Here is an 18,487-nt window from a genome sequence, read left to right on the forward strand (position 1 = left end):
AACCTTAACGTTTGCAAAGTGAATTTGTTAGTTAGCACTAACAATAATTCCAATGTTTATAAAATCGTAAATAACAGAATGTGCGCTGATACAAACAAATTTGGTTTACGACTGAGACTATAATTTAACAACATTGTTTAGAAAAAGTACTGTAATGTCCCCTCCTAGGAGGCTGTCGATTCCTGTAGCTTAATAATAGTTCTGATCTGATCTGATGAATCGTGTCAGTGGGATGCTTTTGACTCCTTTCCTTCATATCTCTCAATGTGAAGGAGAGGTCACACCTCTTCATTATAGATGCCCTTTGGCAATAGACACACCCTTTCACCATTAGTACCCTTTGAAAGAGTGCAACTCTTCATTACTTCTGCCCTTTGAAAGGGACACAACCTTTCACAATCAGATCTGCACTTCTTATTTAAATCAGATTTGCACTTCTGATTCCCCAGTTATCCCCTTCTGAAAATGAGGTTATCTTCTCCCTTTTATATCCCATGTTTGGAGGATTCACAACTTTTCTTCCATGTCTTTTGACCATTCATTAACTTGATTAAATTTTTAAATTATATTTAATTATATTTTATATTTTAATTTTAATTTTATTTTTATTCTTTTCTATTTTAATATTATTATTATTTATTATTAAATTCTATTCCAAAGTGGGGACATTACAGTCCGCCCCACTCAAGATTGCTTGTCCTCAAGCAATGATCATGGAATGTTCAAAATGATTCCCAATATGAAATGGCTTTCGAAACACTCATAGAATAAACATGCTGCTACTTTTTTGTAAAAACCCTAGTTCTTTCCCTAAATCACCATTTTATGTAAAATAACGAATGTTGCAAGATGTGTACCTGGTTGAGATCCTGCAATAGGTTAGGAAACCATTGAAACAATAAAATATAATATGTACCTGATTGAGATCCTGCAATAGGTTATGTATAAATAATATAAAACTTCTAACTTTCTAAGAGAGATGATTAAGCATATAGATTCTTTATACTTAGTTAGGAACATTAACTTAACCATAGTCTTCTCCAACTCCTTATAGGAGCTCAATCATAAAAAAAAGTGGGAGTAAGAGGAATGATGAGGTGTCCAAGAGACCCTCTACCCTAGGCCCAAGAGCCGAGTGAAAGCTAGAGCCCTCTTGCCCTCATGGGACCATCGGTCAAACTACCATGAGGTGGGCTATACCTAGTGAGGTAACCTATCACCGTTCCCCTTCATCACTTCCATCCTTATCCCCTTGTTAATAATCAATTATGATAGAGTTTGGAAAGATACAATAGGGTGTCCTGAATTTCCCTCCCCTCTAAGTCCAAGAGCGGTGGACTCCGTCTTACACCCCCTTGCTCTGGTACCATTTGTAATGTCCCCTACTTGTTATAGGCCTGTTAGTAATGGTTTTCCTATTTTAATAAATTTATAACTTGAATTAAAAATGATTAATGAGGAGACAAATACTACCGAATGTCTTTAATTAAGTTCTTTTTAATGAATATATGAAACAACTTATGATCTTAACCATAAATGTTATTTCTGAATACTAACAGCAGTGTATAAATTAAAAATAAAGATTGTGACTTACCTTGCATTGGAAGGATGTAGCCTTGGGAGAACAACCTGCACCCAAGAAATCAAACACCTACATACATATTCCATTATTATACTTTGATCTAATCTATTCAGACAGATAATTCTGGACAGTTGAAACAGGTAAGGGTTTGCATAGGTCCGTTGTCTACCAAGCCCGAGGAATGGTTGCTTCTAACCTCCTTGCTAGACTTGACGGCCCATGTGGCTTGCCCTTCCAGTCCAATACCCATACAAGACTTATCTTGTGGGTTTGGCATAGAGGACACAATCTGGCTCCTTGACTCCAAGGGTCCTTATGATCACATAGAAGCCTCTCATTGCCACTAGATTACTCCTCTACCCATTCCTCACAAGATGCACAAACAAATCTTATTCAATACATATGTAGTGGTAGTAAATTAAGTAAACAGTCACTATATTATCAGTTGTTACAGACTGGTATGATTCATATTACAGACTTGTTCCATTTTGCTTATTTGTATACCAGTAGGTTAACAGAGATACCAATCATTAGAATACATATAAGTTATAATATATTCATTCAGATATACACAGAAAAGTTCCAGCATGTTTCTCAGTAAATATATGTTCCAAATAACTGAACATACCTTAGTAATAATGACAGAGTAGTAGATGATATACTGTATGCCGAATGTTACTGCCCAATGGGATCTTTTTCTGCAGTAATAATTCTCCTGAAATTGTCACGTACTTGGTGCCGATGTTTCTTTTGATTTCCACTGATTCCTTTCTTGTTTCCAGCGATTCCTTTTTTTTGTTCTTTTTCTTATTAATTTCCTTTACCCCCCCTCCGTGAGAAGTAATGGGCCCATATTTAAAGGTAGTCCTCCAGCCTTTTGGGAGAGACGTGACTTACTGAGAGTCACATCCTCCTCTTTAGTATTGTTCATTTTACAATATTGTGACTCTTAGGAGACACAATTACTCTTTATAATTTAATACTTAATTAGTATTTGCTTATTAGGTTAAAATTTAGTTATCAGTTAACATAGGAATTTTATATAAATACTTGCTTAATATTTAAATGTATAATATATTAAATTATTGATTATTAATTAATAAATATAATCAAGATAATTCTTCTTCTTTTTTAATAATTTATGAGGATATCAACCAATAGGTATCATTGGTCATTATGACCAATCATTTCATACATAAATATGAGTGTATACAAAAATAGATTATGGCTGGCACATGACAGTCCTCCCTTCCAGAATTTGCTTGTCCTGAAGCAACTTAACAACTTCCTCTCTTTCCCACGAGGATTAGAAGCATATGACACATATCTATGAACCCAAATGCATCTTATATCTTTCCAGTTATTCATACATCGAGTATAAACCAAACACGGAGCATACACATGAAAACACAAAGTATACACGTGAATATATGAAGACACGGAGTATACACAATTACTTAAAATATACTTATGAATATATGCAAGCACGGAGTATACAAACAAATACACATGTTGTCAAACCTTGTTTGGAATCCTGAATTAGTTTAGGAAACCATTGGAACTAATAATATAAATTTCTAAAGAAAGATAATTAAGCATAAATTACCTTAACCAGGGTCTGGTCCAACTTCCTATAGGAGCTCAATCATAAGAAAATGGGAGTAAGAGGAATGATGAGGTGTCCAAGAGACCCTCCACCCTAGGCCCAAGAGCGGAGTGAAAGCCGGAGCCCTCTTGGCCCCATGGGACCATCGGTCAACTACCATGAGGTGGTCTACCCAGAGGAGGACCTCACCGCCGTTCTCCCTCCTTGTACTTCCTTATATTACTATCATGGTAGTTTGCTCAATATATTCATCATGGATTACTTATACATTTCATAGTTGGGTAATTTTAAGACATGGATTCATTGATTCGTGTTTACCCTGCAGGATGGCAGGATCAAAGCTCTGATACCACTGTAATGTCCCCTCCTAGGAGGCTGTCAATTTCTGTAACTTAATAATAATTCTGATCTGATCTGATCAATCATGTCAGTGGATGCTTTTGACTCCTTTCCTTTATATCTCTCAATGTGAGGGAGAGGTCACACCTCTTCATTATGGATGCCCTTTGGCAAGAGACACACCCTTTCACCATTAGCACCCTCTGAAAGAGTGCAACTCTTCATTACTTCTGCCCTTTGAAAGGGAAACAACCTTTCACAGTCAGATCTGCACTTCTTATTTAAATCAGATTTGCACTTCTGATTCCCCAGTTATCCCCTTCTCAAAATGAGGTTCTCTTCTCCCTTTTATATCCCATGTTTGAAGGAGTCACAACTTTTCCTTCCATGTCTTTTGACCATTCATTAACTTAATTAAATTTTTAATTATATTATTTTATATTTTAATTTAAATTTTATTTTTATTCTTTTCTATTTTAATATTATTGTTATTTATTATTAAATTCTATTCCAAGGGACATTACAAGTACTCATTAAATTGTCCCATGTGTAGATCTAGGCCAACCTTCACTTCTTCTGCCATCAATCACGTGCTCACATAGAGCAGTATTTTGAACTTCATCAAGTGTAGATCTAGTTTACAGTTCAATGATTAAGTTCAAAATACTGCTCTATTTGACTGACCCATGTTGTCACATTGGTGTCATCATATTTTCTTCTTTCAACCTTTGGGCAGGATGCCCTCAAGAAAACCCTTGATCATCCACTCATTCATAATTATGTAGCTCAAACACCTGGTGAGCCATATTCCTCTCTAAGATTTCCTCTAGCATGTTGCAAATTTGTGATATTTACCATCAAGTTCTCCATCTCTAAGCTTAGGGCACTGATGGAATCTTGTGTGTTTGCTTCTAAACCATTTGCTGTGTTTCAATTAGCTGTTGGACTCTTCCACTGCTACCTGACTTTCAATTATAATCAAACTCTTGATCGAATCTTCTTCCATGACAAGATGTGTCCCAGACTTAAAATGAGGTGGATTGTATTAAGGACTGGATCTGGTTCCCCCTTGTTTGCCATACCCTAGACCCCCATAGTGGCATACAGTAGACAAAATGTAGAACCTAAAACTATTGATAAGAAATGCAGCTAGTGGCATATTGGATTGATTTCATGTGCCAAAAGTGTTGCACTTACCACTTGTTAAGCACCAAATATAATCATCAAATAACTATATCTTTTATTAATGGCAACTAATTTGAGGGGGTGCAACATCCAAACAAGCTACTTTGAGATAGCAATCCCCAAAACACGGATAAATAATACATCTAACATCCTGAGTAGTCACACTAATATATCTTTTATTAATGCAGCCACTTTGAGGGGGTGCAACATCCAAACAAGCTACTTTGAGATAGCAATCCTCATAACACAGATAAATAATACATCTAACATCCTGAGTAGTCTCACTTATTAATCAGATAATTTTAAACCCGCTTATTATATTAGTAATGAATGCAAGATAAAAAAGAATAAGCGAAAGGAAGACAAGGGAGATATATAGAGGGAAGAAGAACAATAGTATTTATTGTAGCAAGCATATGAAAATACTAGAGAGCTAAGAATAGACTTTGTAGGACGAAGACAAGGAAAACAATTCCATCATAGATCCAAGGCATTTCATCCAGTTTTGTGAAGTCTTAGGCACAGTAAGCAGGCAGAGGATTTCAATTAGATGCTTAAAATCACTCTTGGAAGTATGAAGCAACTAAGAGCAAGATGATCGAGTGGACTAACCTTCAAAAGCTGAAGAAGTAGGAATGACTATAGGGTGCATGAAATGTAGGAGTTAAATTCATTGTTTACAAATGCCATACCTCAGCCATGTACACAAACCAAGGGCTCTAGAATCAAGGAAAATACATAGCAAACACTTATCATGGAGACAGAGTTTGGAAATAGCACATCTCATAAACGGACTGAGAAAAGAAAACAGATCCAGATAAGCTTACATTAAAATAAATTGCTGTGATGAGCAAGATAACTAGACATCAGGACTTCAGAAATTCTAGTAACATATCTAAAGAGCTCATGACATGAATCCAAATTCAATCCCAGCCTGAGATGATTACTATGAATAATGGAATCCCATATAAAACTTGCACTTTGAGACATATTATGGAGACATGGAAATCTCTATATGTTGGACGATCTGTTGAAGACCTAAAGCCTAAATGATGTCATCGGAACTTAGATTGTTAAATATTGTGATATATTAATAAGGGAACAACCAGTAGGCAACTAGAGACTGCATCTGGTAGATAAAGCTTTGCAAAAAATTATGTACTGCATCTGATCAAGGAGTTCGTGATGGTTGGTTGTGGAGATCAAAGAACTGGAAAATTTAAGAATAGATAAAAAAAAAATTGAAAACAGAAATGTAGCATATAAGTTTGGATCTTATAGGTAGCTAAAGGCAAATATTTAATTTACATTAAATACTCATGGAACTTGATTAAATTAAGCCATTGATTAGGACAGATGTAGGCATATCGGGACTCAAAATCCTAAAAAGGATTTGGAGGTGGTAGAAAAAGGATTGCCTGTGCTGTGGTTAGAAACCAAACCCACGAGATGACAACTGCTAGAAGCTGCCCAAAAGTATGGCCACAGGGAGTTGCAAAAACCTGCTAAGGTGTACCACAAGTTGACAGTGAAAATTTGATGATCTCTATATGTTAGATGATCTGTTGAAAACCTAAAGCCTAAAGGATGTCATTGGAACTTAGATTGTTAAATATTGTGATATATTAATAAGGGAAAACCAGTAGGCGACTAGAAACTGCATCTGGCAGTTAAGGCTTTGCAAAAAATTGTGTACTGTATCCGATCAAGTTCATGATGGTAGGTTGTAGAGATCAAAGAACTGGAAACTGGAAAGGTTAAGAATAGATACAAAAGAAATTGAAAACAGAAATGTAGCAAATGGGTTGGATCTTATAGGTAGCTAAGGGCAGATATCCAATTTACATTGAATGCTCATGACACTTGATTAAATTAAGCCATTGATTAGGGCAGATATAGGCATATCTGAGACTTTAAAATCCTATAAATAGTTTGGGGGTGGTAAAAAAGGACTGCCTGTGCTGTGGTTCAAAGCCAAACCCAGGAGATGACAAATGCTGGAAGCTGTCCAAAAGTGTACCACAAGTTGACAGTGAAAATTTGCGGCTAGAAAACACTTGCAGAACTTCCCGACACAAAAATTGAATCAAAACAATGCTTCCACACCCACGTTATAATGAGAATTATTTGAAAAGAATTGTATATTCTGTAAGCATGAGAATGATAAGGCTAGAAGAATTGTTACTGAAGCCAGTACAGAAATTCAATTGATATAAATGCAGAAATAGCTTTATGAAATTCGTACAAAAACAAAGATGCCGCTTTTAGAATAAAGAAACTGGGATTGAGGTGAAGGATACATGTCATATAAAGATGCAGAAACATATTCTGAAAACTTGAAACTAGAAACAGAAACCTAACTGCAGTGGTGGTAATAATAATTTGGGACCTTCAACTTACGAAAAGGACAACAATAAAGCCATCATCATAATCCCTAAGCACATCTTGCAAACCCGTAATCAGAACTTCTAAGTCCACTACATATAATATGAATATCTGCAGAAACTTTAACATGAAATATTTTGGGAGTGCCTTAGGTCAAGGTTCACAATCTTGATAAAATAGCATTTAATATACATGATAGGAAAATAAATCTTGATGTAGAAAGCACATTTGAAAACTGGGTCACAGTTCAACATTGAATTATATATTTTAAAATCAGAAGATCCTGCAAATCATCTATTGTGTTTAGGAACGCGGTCTATTTTTTATATGACGTAGATGAACTGTTCTGCTATAAAGCTCCAACTTTGTCACATCAAAATTATATTATTTTGAATTTGCAGGTATTCTCAACTAAAGCCATTCCAACCCAAAACTCTTGTGGCTATAGTCTGCCAAAGATCAAGCCAAAGTAGAATATGCTTCTGCCCATTTTCTGTGGAAGGAGATACTCATACCAGCTTGGATGCACATTTAGTGCTGAGTCAATGTGATATTCTATCTAAAGCCAGTTCAATGCCTACTTTAATGAATGCATATTTTGTGTAAGCACAGATACACCACATTAGTTTTTATTCATTTGATAGGATTGCATGTACAGTACATTATCACCATGTGCAACCCATCCAAAACTTCTGAATACATATAAACTATATGCACCAAAAAATACAATCCAAACAATTTTGCTTACCCTCTTCAGATGCTAGTCGGTTCCAAGCATCCATCCTGAGGGCCCATGTATCTGCCTGCTTGATTACCAAAATAAAACCTCTTCTCAAAATTAGATAGAGAGATTATGCAGTAGATATAGAGTGCAATCAATTAATAAAACAAGCATTCACAAAAATACTCCTAAAGCATATCATGATAACATTTAAGACGCAAGCTGCAAGAGAGGAATAGTTGAAATATAAGGCATGCTTTGATCCAAAATAAAGAATCCCAAAAAACAAACACCTCATCTTCTTAAACTTGCAGGAAGAAACTTGCAAAACAGTAAAGCACATCTATTTTATTTGTGTGGAAATACAAAAACAATGGACAGGCAAATACATAACAATCTACAATTTATCATACTGAACCTTAAAACATTGAAAATAAAGCAGCACAGACATCAACAGGCTGCAAATTTATGCTTAGGTTGAGCACCTTGAAATCTCTAGTTAGGAGAAAACCAAAGGCACAGAAGGAAATACTAATTAGAAAAGTTAAAACAAAAATTATAAGATGTGGATAAGAAGTGGCAAGAGTTAATCAGAAAGGAATATTGTTTTCCAGACCTTATGGCATTCCTTGATTTTGCTAATCTCTGTGCTTCCTTTGGACGTTAACTGTGAAAGTTAGAGAGAACAGTCAGACCATACTTGAATGGTATTTCTTAAAGTATTTGTACTAATATTATCCTGAGCTCCATTATAGCCACTTATCTGTGATCTCTATAAGTATCCCAAGTTGCAACCATGGACCTCTCATAAAGTTGGAAAACAAGTAATGAATCACATCAAAGGAAATATTAACTGGAAAAGTTCACAATGCAGATAAGAAGTGGCAAAAGTTAATCAGGAAGGAATATTGTTTTCCAGACCTTATGGCATTTCCTCGATTTCACTAATCTCTGTGCTTCCTTCAGACATTAAATTTATTGTGAAAATTAGAGAGAACATTCAGACCACCATATATGAATGGTATTTCTTAAATTATTTTATACTGATATTATCGTAACCTCTAGAAGCATATGTATTTAACTGTGACCATAAGTATCCCAAGTCTCATAGCATCCAAAAACAAGTAATGGATCACATCATAGATTGGAATGCTGTCCTTAATAGAATAAATCCATTCCCTCGGTCCTTATCTTACTGAGAGCAACAGTGATATGTTAGAAAATGGAAAGAAAGATCAACTAGGCCAATAGACAGAATTTCATTAGAAAATTAAGAAAAGAAAACAGGAGACAGTGTAAGCCCTTCAGAAAATACTGTCTGTGTCTATGTATGACAATTAACTGAAGGTTTTTATCATAAAGCACAAAAACAATCCTTTGAGAAATGATGAATTTCAAAGATATATATTATCTATAATGAAATCCTGATTATTATTAAAGAAATGCAAGTCAAACAGAAAAGTGTAAAGACCCAAAAAGTGGTTTTAAAACATCCAAAATTTAGTTAAAATCAATGGATAACATGTAATGTCCCCTTTTTGAAATAGGATTTAATAATAAATAATAATAAAAAAATAAAAATAAAATAATATAATTAAAATTTTATTAAGTTTAATGAATGGTCATTAGGCATGAAATGAAGATTTGTGACTCCCTCAAACATGAGATATAAAAGGGAGAAGAGTTCATTTGAAAGGGGATGTGAAGGAAGGAAGAAACAATGGAACATATGAATCAAGGAAGGATTAATAGAAAGGAAAGGGAAGAAAATAAGGAAGTGACTATTTCAAAGGGCAGAAATAATGAAAGGTTGTACTCTTTCAGGGTAGTAATTGTGAAGGCTGTGACTCGTGCAAAGGGCAGATATATGAAGAGGTGTGACTTCTCCCTCACATTGGAAGATATGAAGGGAAGAAGGTTTCTGATGCAGAGAGTCTTGGAGCTTGATCCAACTCACCTTCTGGATTGACTTGTCCTCCTTAACCCTTCAACTACTCAAGCCCTTCCAATGGCACTTAGTAGGGGTTTTTGCTAATGAGACCTCCAAGGTCTGAACCACTTTGCCTTGCCTCCAAGGTATAACCAATGGTTTTGAAACTTCAACTCCTCCTATTGAGGTTGCCACCTCAATCACACACACACACCACTCAAGGCTCCAACCACTCCTACAAGGATCACAACACCCAACCACTTTCAATGTACTCAAAATGCATCTACAATATGTCTTTGAAGTCTTTTGAGGTTTTAAGAACCTCCAAACCCATCGTTATGGTTTCCTAACCCTTCTAGGTCTCTACCGGGCTCAAATAGGCCTAATTGAATTAGCCCTCCCTTGGCGGTTTTAGGGACTTAGTTTGCAAACTTCCCAAACATGGCTAGAAATAAATTATAGATTCGAGTACCCTTTTCAAAGTTACAGACAATAATGAAAATGTGCATCTGGGTTATCTGTACAAATAGGGTTTCCAATACTGCACTATTTTTAATGGTTTAGGCCTCACCGGGTGACTTGGAAAGATGGTTTCAAAACCCTTCACCAGTCAAATCATCTGCTCAAACAAATTAGGGATTCTTCAGGGGCATACTCAGGGCTTTCCAACCATGTGTCATTTTGTCCTGCACCAATCCCCATGTGCTCTTAAAATACACTTCTTCTGCTGTCCTAACTCACCTACTTCCAACGGTGAGCCTAGGGCTTCATTGTCTCTCCTCCACAAGGTCTTGCAAAACAACAAAACCTATCCTAAACCTATGTACAGACCCTAACCTAGCATTCTCATTGATTTCAACAGGTGCCATCAATGAATGCTTAGGTTAGAGCCATTTTTGCTCTTAAACCCTACTTGCAAGGGTTTTACACCAAGTTGCAAAGAATGGATGATATCTCTACAACTATAGACAATCAAACCTGCAAATCAAACTTAATGAAAAACAAATTCAATGAACACTCATGCCCTGCAATGAGTTTGTACAATCAAGTCTGTACTGGACCGTACCAAGCAATGAAAACAAGAGAAAACTGTCAAAAACGGTGAAAGGCAAGATTGCTTCAAAAACCCAAAACTTGTTCTTGCACTTCCAATCCTCCAACCCGTACAATGAAGTGAATTTTGGCTTTTATGCTATTGATTCAGTTGGTTCAACCAACTTTTCAACGCCATCTACCAAAATTGCAAAATGTTGCTTAGCAACTTTTACATCTTTTGACTCCTAAGATGCAACTTTGCATTCTAATGCATTTCAAGACTCCTCAAGGTCCTCAAACACCCTAGAAGACCTAAATACAACACAATAGACCCCTATTACATGATAACAATCATCTGGAGTACTACTCCTGTGATCTACCTAAGCATCTCACTTCTTAGGCTGACAGCATCCTGAACACAAATGACTCAAACCAAAACTTGGACAACTCAACCACGGCTCTACTGAGTCCCAAATGGTTGGTCCATTATTACATCACAAAGACAACGCACAAAACTTGAAAGAAAACAAAAATTTCATGCTTGGAGTGTTAGGTGCCCTGCACCAGTTTCATTTGAGTGTTGTTAAGTTTTGATCAGATTTGTAGAAGCAGGTAATTTTTAAATTTTATTTGTGCTTTGATCACAATTTGATATCAATTAGATAATCTTTATCTGAGTATGAATTCGAACTTCTTTTCTGTGTGTTCGAATGTCTTTTATCTGCTGGAGTATATCTTTAAATTGCAGTGTTGTATTCTCGATCAGATTCGATCTATCTGAGTATATCATTTATCAGATATAATGCATGCTATATTCAATCAATAGTAATATTCCTTTGGTCTACTGATCTGTGAATACTCAATCTGATAATGTGCTTACACGATATGCTGAGTGGTTGAAACGATCTACTAGAATGTGTTCTAAGTGCTGAGAATATATAATCCACCACTAAGCGAATTCGCCCTGACACAATAAATTCAATCTTCTTACTTATGGATGGCGATCTGATGTTGTATGTGTCGCCTGTGAATTTAATGCATGTTTGAGGGTATTTTGCTGAATATAATAATGGGTGATGCGTATTAGTTGCCACTGTCTGCTATATATATTTATGAGATATGGTATGGATCTGAGTTTGTTCACAGTCATATTCGGTCTGATACTATTCATATATTTGATATGTTATTAACCAGATATTATTCACCGTGAATACTAACTGTCCTGTGTATGCTGACTGTCGATATCCAACCTGAGATTGTACACCGTAAATCATTCCAATCCTCCTTGTCAGTTGTATCAATCTGATGTGCTCTGCTACACGTCAAACATTCATATATTCCTTGTTGATCTTATTCGATCTAATATTAGATAATTTATTGCTATTGATATTCAATCTTATGTTCGATGTGCTACGGATCTGATGTTATTCACTGTGCATTATACGTGATCCATATCTCCTTGTTTGAACAGACTGTTTGTCACTTATAACATCGCTGAGAGGGTGACTCTTTCCAAGAGTCGCCACCCTACATAGAGGCACGGAGAATAGCAACTTTCTCACAAGTCACTAACTAATCAATCGGCTAACTTAAACCCTTTAGATAATGTGTGAATTGAAAAATAAATTGAATGAATGATTCAATAATCAGATGATTACATTGAACGATATACACATGTATATATAGAGGTTTCAACACGATGTTCTATAATTAAAACATAACGTTAAAGTAAAAGATTAAAGAGCTAAACGCTAAATTAAGCGTGAAAGCTAAATTAAGCTTAACAGCTAAATAAAGCTTAAAAGCTAATTAACTAAAAAGCTAACTTAACAAGCTAAATAAGTCGACAACTTAAAATAGAAGATGACCACTAAAAATAGAAGATGACCATTATAGAAGATATTAATATTATTTTAACACCCTCCCTAATGGTCATCATACTCAATACCCTATAGGAAACACTGCAGGTGTTATGATCACAGATGCAAAGAACAATCTGTTGCTACGGAGACCCTCCCAGGATCTGCAGAATGTAAATGACCAAGAGTACTGTTGACGTGTTTTTTATGACGGCGTCCAACACAGAATAAAGTTGCCAAACGGTCACTTCACCCTCTCTTGATCAAAGTACAATTGCATGCTGATATAGAAGAAGAATCAGACAACCGACTCCAAGGTTCCTTTTGTGTTGCGGATGTGACTCAGTTGGCTAATGTGATTGCTGGTAATCCAAGGGGCCTTACGTATGTTGAAGAAATCTATGCAAGCTCGAGAATTTATTGACGGATGATTTGCAATGAAGCTCTAAGTTTTAGATTTTCGGATTATGAAATATGCAGAAAGTAAATGGGAATAGGGTAGAGGGAAGCTAAACTAAAGGTAATCTAATCCTAGGAACAAGGAGACAGGATAACTTGTGCAAAATCCAACCGCGCTTCGCTTCGCCAGCAAAGCACAACTTACACGAAGGCAGTGCAATCTTCAAGGGGAGTGCTAAAGATTTTCAAATTGTCAAAAGAAACCATCAGATAGAACAATCTCTCCTAACAATCGAAGTTAGACATACACTTATAACGAGGCTCAGACTAACTTTGCACGGTATGCAACAATCAGCTACACACCAAAAGTATGAGCAAGGACTTGGCAACAAGCGATCCTATCAAATCCAGTTCATCTAATTGCATGAAAACAAATCTAATCTATGAAGAGAACGAGACCATGCAAGTTATGAAACAACACAAGAACACACCAAAAATTGAACAATGTATTAAGTGTTTGCTTCAAAAACTCCTAGCAACAATCTCTGACTATAGTCTCTCCTGCTTACAAAAAAGGGGGTCACCTTCTTATATAGGCCTCAAGCCCAGATCACATGCAAAACCCTAATTAGGGTTTGCCCAAAAGATTCTCCACACATGACGCAACAAGGTGGGAATCTGCATTAACTAACCCATTATGCCCATTTACAATAAATTTAAAAGGGCCTAAAATAGCGCCTATGATGATGATCATGCCCGGAATATAACTAACGTCGTCATAAATACCCATCATCCTTCAAGCGACGGCGACATGCAAAAAAAGAATCCGTCATAAAACCTTTATGAGGGGACGACATGCAAGAAGATTCCCTTATCCTATGGTGGCATGCGTTGACCGGTCCTGTGCTTAGTCAATTGTTCCCTTCAGCCATGAATACGCCATCATGGTTCAATCAAAAGACTTTCGTCCAAAAACGGACGGCCATTATCTCGCTCATTAATGGCGTAAGTAATGAACCTACCGACGACGACTTCCAATTCTCCGATGGAGACACTTGGCACATTCTCGATGTTGAATTCCATCAAGGCAATCTCCTCTTCACTTCTGGAAAAGAAACTTTCCCAATCTGTCATGGCTTCTTGTGTTTTCTTCATCATACCGGAGAATGAAGAAACATTTGCAAAATGTTCCTTGGGAAACAAATCGACGAAGAAAAAATCATGCAACTGGGATTTCAAAGAATTCACTGTTATTCGCCCGTCGCTAAGTTTTCTTGAAAATAAAGCTTCCATGGCACTGAGGATTTCTTCCTGTATCCCTCTGATGGATTCCTTCAAGGTGACGGAATCAATGCTGAATTTATCAAGGGTGTTTTTCCCTGAACAGATGGCGTAGAACCATCGGGGAAAGTCGTAGGCTTTATTCTCCTGGATTACCTTCCCGTCTACCAGTGTTTGCCTTGGAGTCCTCATCAGAGCCCTGAGTCGGGAAATGGTTAAGTCTTGGTAGACATCAATGTCTTCCCATAGTCCTTCCGCCGTTTCCAATCTACTTAGAAGGGCCACGAACCTTGAATGGAGCTGAGCTAGATCTTCTACAAATTTCCTTGCCTCAGCATAAACATCATCTATCCATTCCCGAGAATTTTGTGCCATTTCTTTTGTAAGTTCCGCATCGTTAATTACTTCCTTAGGAAGGAAGGGAGGGGGAGTGGCTGAAGGACCTGCTTCCCTGAGGGGGTTCTTGAAACTCCTAACATACTCGCATAGAAGTTCGTTTTCCTCCTTCAGCCGCTTGCACTTTGCTTTCGCTTTCAACAATTTCTCCTTCATGGCAAAGGAAGAATCGTCAAAATCTCCCATTACTTGACCGGTGGAAGCATGGCCGAGATCCACCTATCTGATGACGTAATCCTCCTGCCTAATCTCACTCCTATCCCTATCCACAGCAGGTTCAGCAATGTGCAAGGTTCAGGTTCTGGATTCTTCCCTGACTACCTTGGAAAACTTCCGGGGGGCCTTCCTTTCAGGTGGCTGATCCATCCTTTTCAATAATTCTTCTAATTCCTGAGCAGGATTGGGCTCCCCTCTTGCTTCATTTCCCAATTTGTCTACCAACCAATCCGGCGCAGGGATGGAATGGCTATACTCTCCTGCATGCATCTGCTCTTGAGATTCCTCTTCCATTTCGCCAAGGATAGTCTCTACGAAATTATCCTGGCGAACCTCTTCCAAGCACGGGGAAACCTCCTGTCTCTGACTCTTCGGCTAATGACGGCCCTGTGAAGCATTGATGCTAAGTATATCAGGTGCTGGAACATTTCCTGGAAGTGGGCCTGCGGGATGTAGGAACATTTCCACTTCTTGTACGCTTGCGGAGCTGACTGGTGAATGTTCCCTTCCTGTCCTCGTCCTCTTTTGTGGAGGCTCCTCCTGCTGGGCTTCCTGTTAAACGTCCTTCGTCTTTGCTATCCTTGGCCTCTTTGGGGTACTCTTTCCTTTGTCTACCCGGGCCTCTCTTCCTGCCTGACCCTGTGAAGAGTCCTCAGTTGCCTCGCTGTGAGAATCCAGATTTCCCATCAACTGATATGTCAAAGGGACATGGTTTTCAACCAACTTTCTTGTCTGCCTGTCAATCCAGTGCTTAGTGAATTTTAGCACTGGCCTAGCCAAAATGTTCAAATCATTTACCTCTGGCTCCGACCAATCTGGCAACAGGATAGGTTGATCTTTTATCCTCTCGAATTCGGTTTGCATCAAATCTGAGTCTTCCTTCACCTGGTCTGGCACCTGATGGATCTCACTTATTCTGATGATGTCGAGGGGCAATCTGGAGTGCATCCTTCTCCGGACCTCAAAGTCGTCCTCGGCACCGGCCCAGTAATCCTCCAAGTGAAATCTATGTATAAATTTGACACCAGCAACTTTCCTGATTTGGCTGTAGGGATCATATTGGGCCCTGGAAGTGTAGAATGATAGTCGGTAGAATGCCAACTCACCTGCTGCACTTTCAACGGCCTCCAATCCTGGGCATATCTCCATGAAATCCCCCAAGACAACTGGAAATTCAATAGACTGCTTCTTCTTCTTCTTCTGCAACTGGTCGTAGGCAGTCAACTGCCTCATGAGCTCGAGCAATATAAGCTTATCTGATGGATATCTAGGCAATTTGTAAGATTGGAAGGAGAAACCCTGTGTCCTGATGTAGGTGAACTTGGGGAACTGTAGGAACACGGCGCCATATTTCTGGACCAAAGCACTTGCTTGCGGAGACAACCTCATGTGCAGCTTATTTTGCATAAGTCGTGTCAGGTACATGGTGAAGGTGTCATTCGCCAACTTGTAGGAATTCACGTTGTGGAGATGTAGCTGAGGATAACATTCATGCACTTTTAGCTAAGCTGGCCCGCAGCCCATGATTCCTCTTGCTGGTAGCCCATCGAATCCACCCCTTCGTACCAGCATATAGAACAGATAGGAACTCATGAAGAAGGACTAAGACTTTTTCTCCTGCAAGTTCTTCAGTTGTTCGTGCAAGTAATGGCTGATCAATCTGGCCCAATCGATCAATGTATTAGAATTCATGATCTCGCCAATGTAGAAGAACATCCAAGGCTCGAAGTTCACCGTGTGCGAGCATCCCATTACTCTGCTCAACATTTTTATCATGTCCACATACTCCTGCTTGAACTCGAAGATCGTGAGAGTCTTGGGCATCTTGGAAACGTGCACTCTAGGTTTCAGCAACCATTGCTTGTTGATCAAATCAGCGCACCTAGTGGGGCCTGCTTCATAGACTGCTTGGGCTCCACTGCTGGTCCTGTATGTCATGGAGTAATGTGAAGGGATTCCGAAGGCTTCACCAATCGCCTCTGGAGTCAATGTTGCCAGTAACTTGTCGTCTGGTGTTGAGATTGTCTTCCGCTCCAGATTGTAACGCGCTGCACATTCCAAGACTAGATCTGGGCATTGAATGGCAGGAGGAAAGCCAGCTGCTGCAACTATTCCGCTTCTCACAATCTTGACAGTTGTCGAAGATGGATTGTGTCCTGCAGTTCCGAACATTCTTATCCTGAATGTAGCCCAGTTGAACGTGCCGAAATTGGTATCACTGATCTCTTCCCATCTCGAATTCAACCGAGAATGGGGAAGAAAACCCTTCGTCTCTGCTTTAATCATTGCTTGCCTGGAAATGTTAGCTGTCCTGCTAGGTTCCGCCATCCTGGTAATATTTCAAAATGATGAAATAGAGACTAAGTATAGAAAACTTTTCACTTCTTCACTCTTTCTTTCTTGAATCTCGCACGTGAAAAATGAAATGTTATTTCCAACTTATATACAATTCCCAAGAGGTACCAAATAAGTAACTGCATTTATGGCGCGTCATACTTTCCTTAATTATGATGACATGCGAGGCGGTTTCCCATGCATGTGAGTTCGAATCCAGAACCTTCCTTAAAAGCTCCCAGTCATGCGTCATATTTTGGAAGATTCCTCCTGCTAACTCGTTGATTCTGTTCTTTCCAATTTTGGAGGGAGACTGTAGGATCTCTCTCGTGATTTGCTCAATTCCACTCTGACTTGTCATCTCGTGCCGTCGAAGGAACTTTCCCAGCTTTTCTCCATATCCCTATTTTTTAGGGATCTTCCTAAATTTTAGGAGTCAGGTTCATTGGATGGGGAATTTCGTCCTGATTCGGAATCTATAAAAATTTCTATATTTGGCCAGGATTTGATGTCTAAAAATAGCAAAATTGAAAATTCACCCAAGGGGAATTTCTGTTTTTTAACCTTCCTTGACTCCTTGGATTCCGTGCCTTAGGCAAAATTTCAAATTTTCTGCTTGGGTGAAATTTTACCACGCCAAGGATTCATGAGTTTTCTTTCTGTGAATGGCTTCTTGGATTCAGCGCCCCAGCCTATGCCCGGGCGCATTTTGGCCATGTCCATGGAATGATGGATTTTTGCACTTGTGAAAGCATTCTTGGTTTTAGCGCCTCAGGCCTGACCTGGCGCATTTTTGCCATGTCCAAGGAATGATGGAAAATTGCACTTGTGAAAGCTTTCTTGGTTTTAGCGCCCCAGGCCTGACCTGGGCGCATTTTTGCCATGTCCAAGGAATGATGGAAAATTGCAGTTGTGAATTACTTCTTGGTTTTAGCGCCCTAGCCCATACCTGGGCGCATTTTGGAGATGTCCATGGAGAAGTGGATTTTTCCACTATTTCAGGCTCTTCGTCAGGATATATATATGAAATATAACATTTAAGTATAAGAAAGGAAAAAGACATATTGAAGATGTACTTTAAGTTATATTTCATATATACTTTCAGAATGTTTGAGAGTGGTTTCAGGTCCATAGGAATCATAATGCAAATTCTGGATTTTGGAAGATCTTCCAAATTTCCAGACTTAGTCAAATTTCAGGCCATTTTCGGATCAGGATG

General features: G+C 38.2%; 1 protein-coding gene across 5 annotated transcripts in view; it reads right to left on the reverse strand.

The window, feature by feature from the left end:
* Window positions 1-18,487, reverse strand: part of LOC131053313 (5-amino-6-(5-phospho-D-ribitylamino)uracil phosphatase, chloroplastic) — an 80,948-nt gene that overhangs the window by 38,715 nt on the left and 23,746 nt on the right. For 3 of the 5 annotated variants that reach the window (XM_057987891.2, XM_057987893.2, XM_057987894.2), the window contains one exon: window positions 7,846-7,900. In XM_057987891.2, coding sequence (XP_057843874.1) covers window positions 7,846-7,900 — 55 coding nt within the window. Of the gene's footprint in view, window positions 1-7,845; window positions 7,901-8,434; window positions 8,486-18,487 lie in introns of all 5 variants that reach the window. The other 2 variants (XM_057987892.2, XM_057987890.2) reach the window with 1 other exon arrangement.

This window comes from Cryptomeria japonica, chromosome 3 (assembly GCF_030272615.1).
Source record: "Cryptomeria japonica chromosome 3, Sugi_1.0, whole genome shotgun sequence".
NCBI lineage: Eukaryota > Viridiplantae > Streptophyta > Pinopsida > Cupressales > Cupressaceae > Cryptomeria > Cryptomeria japonica.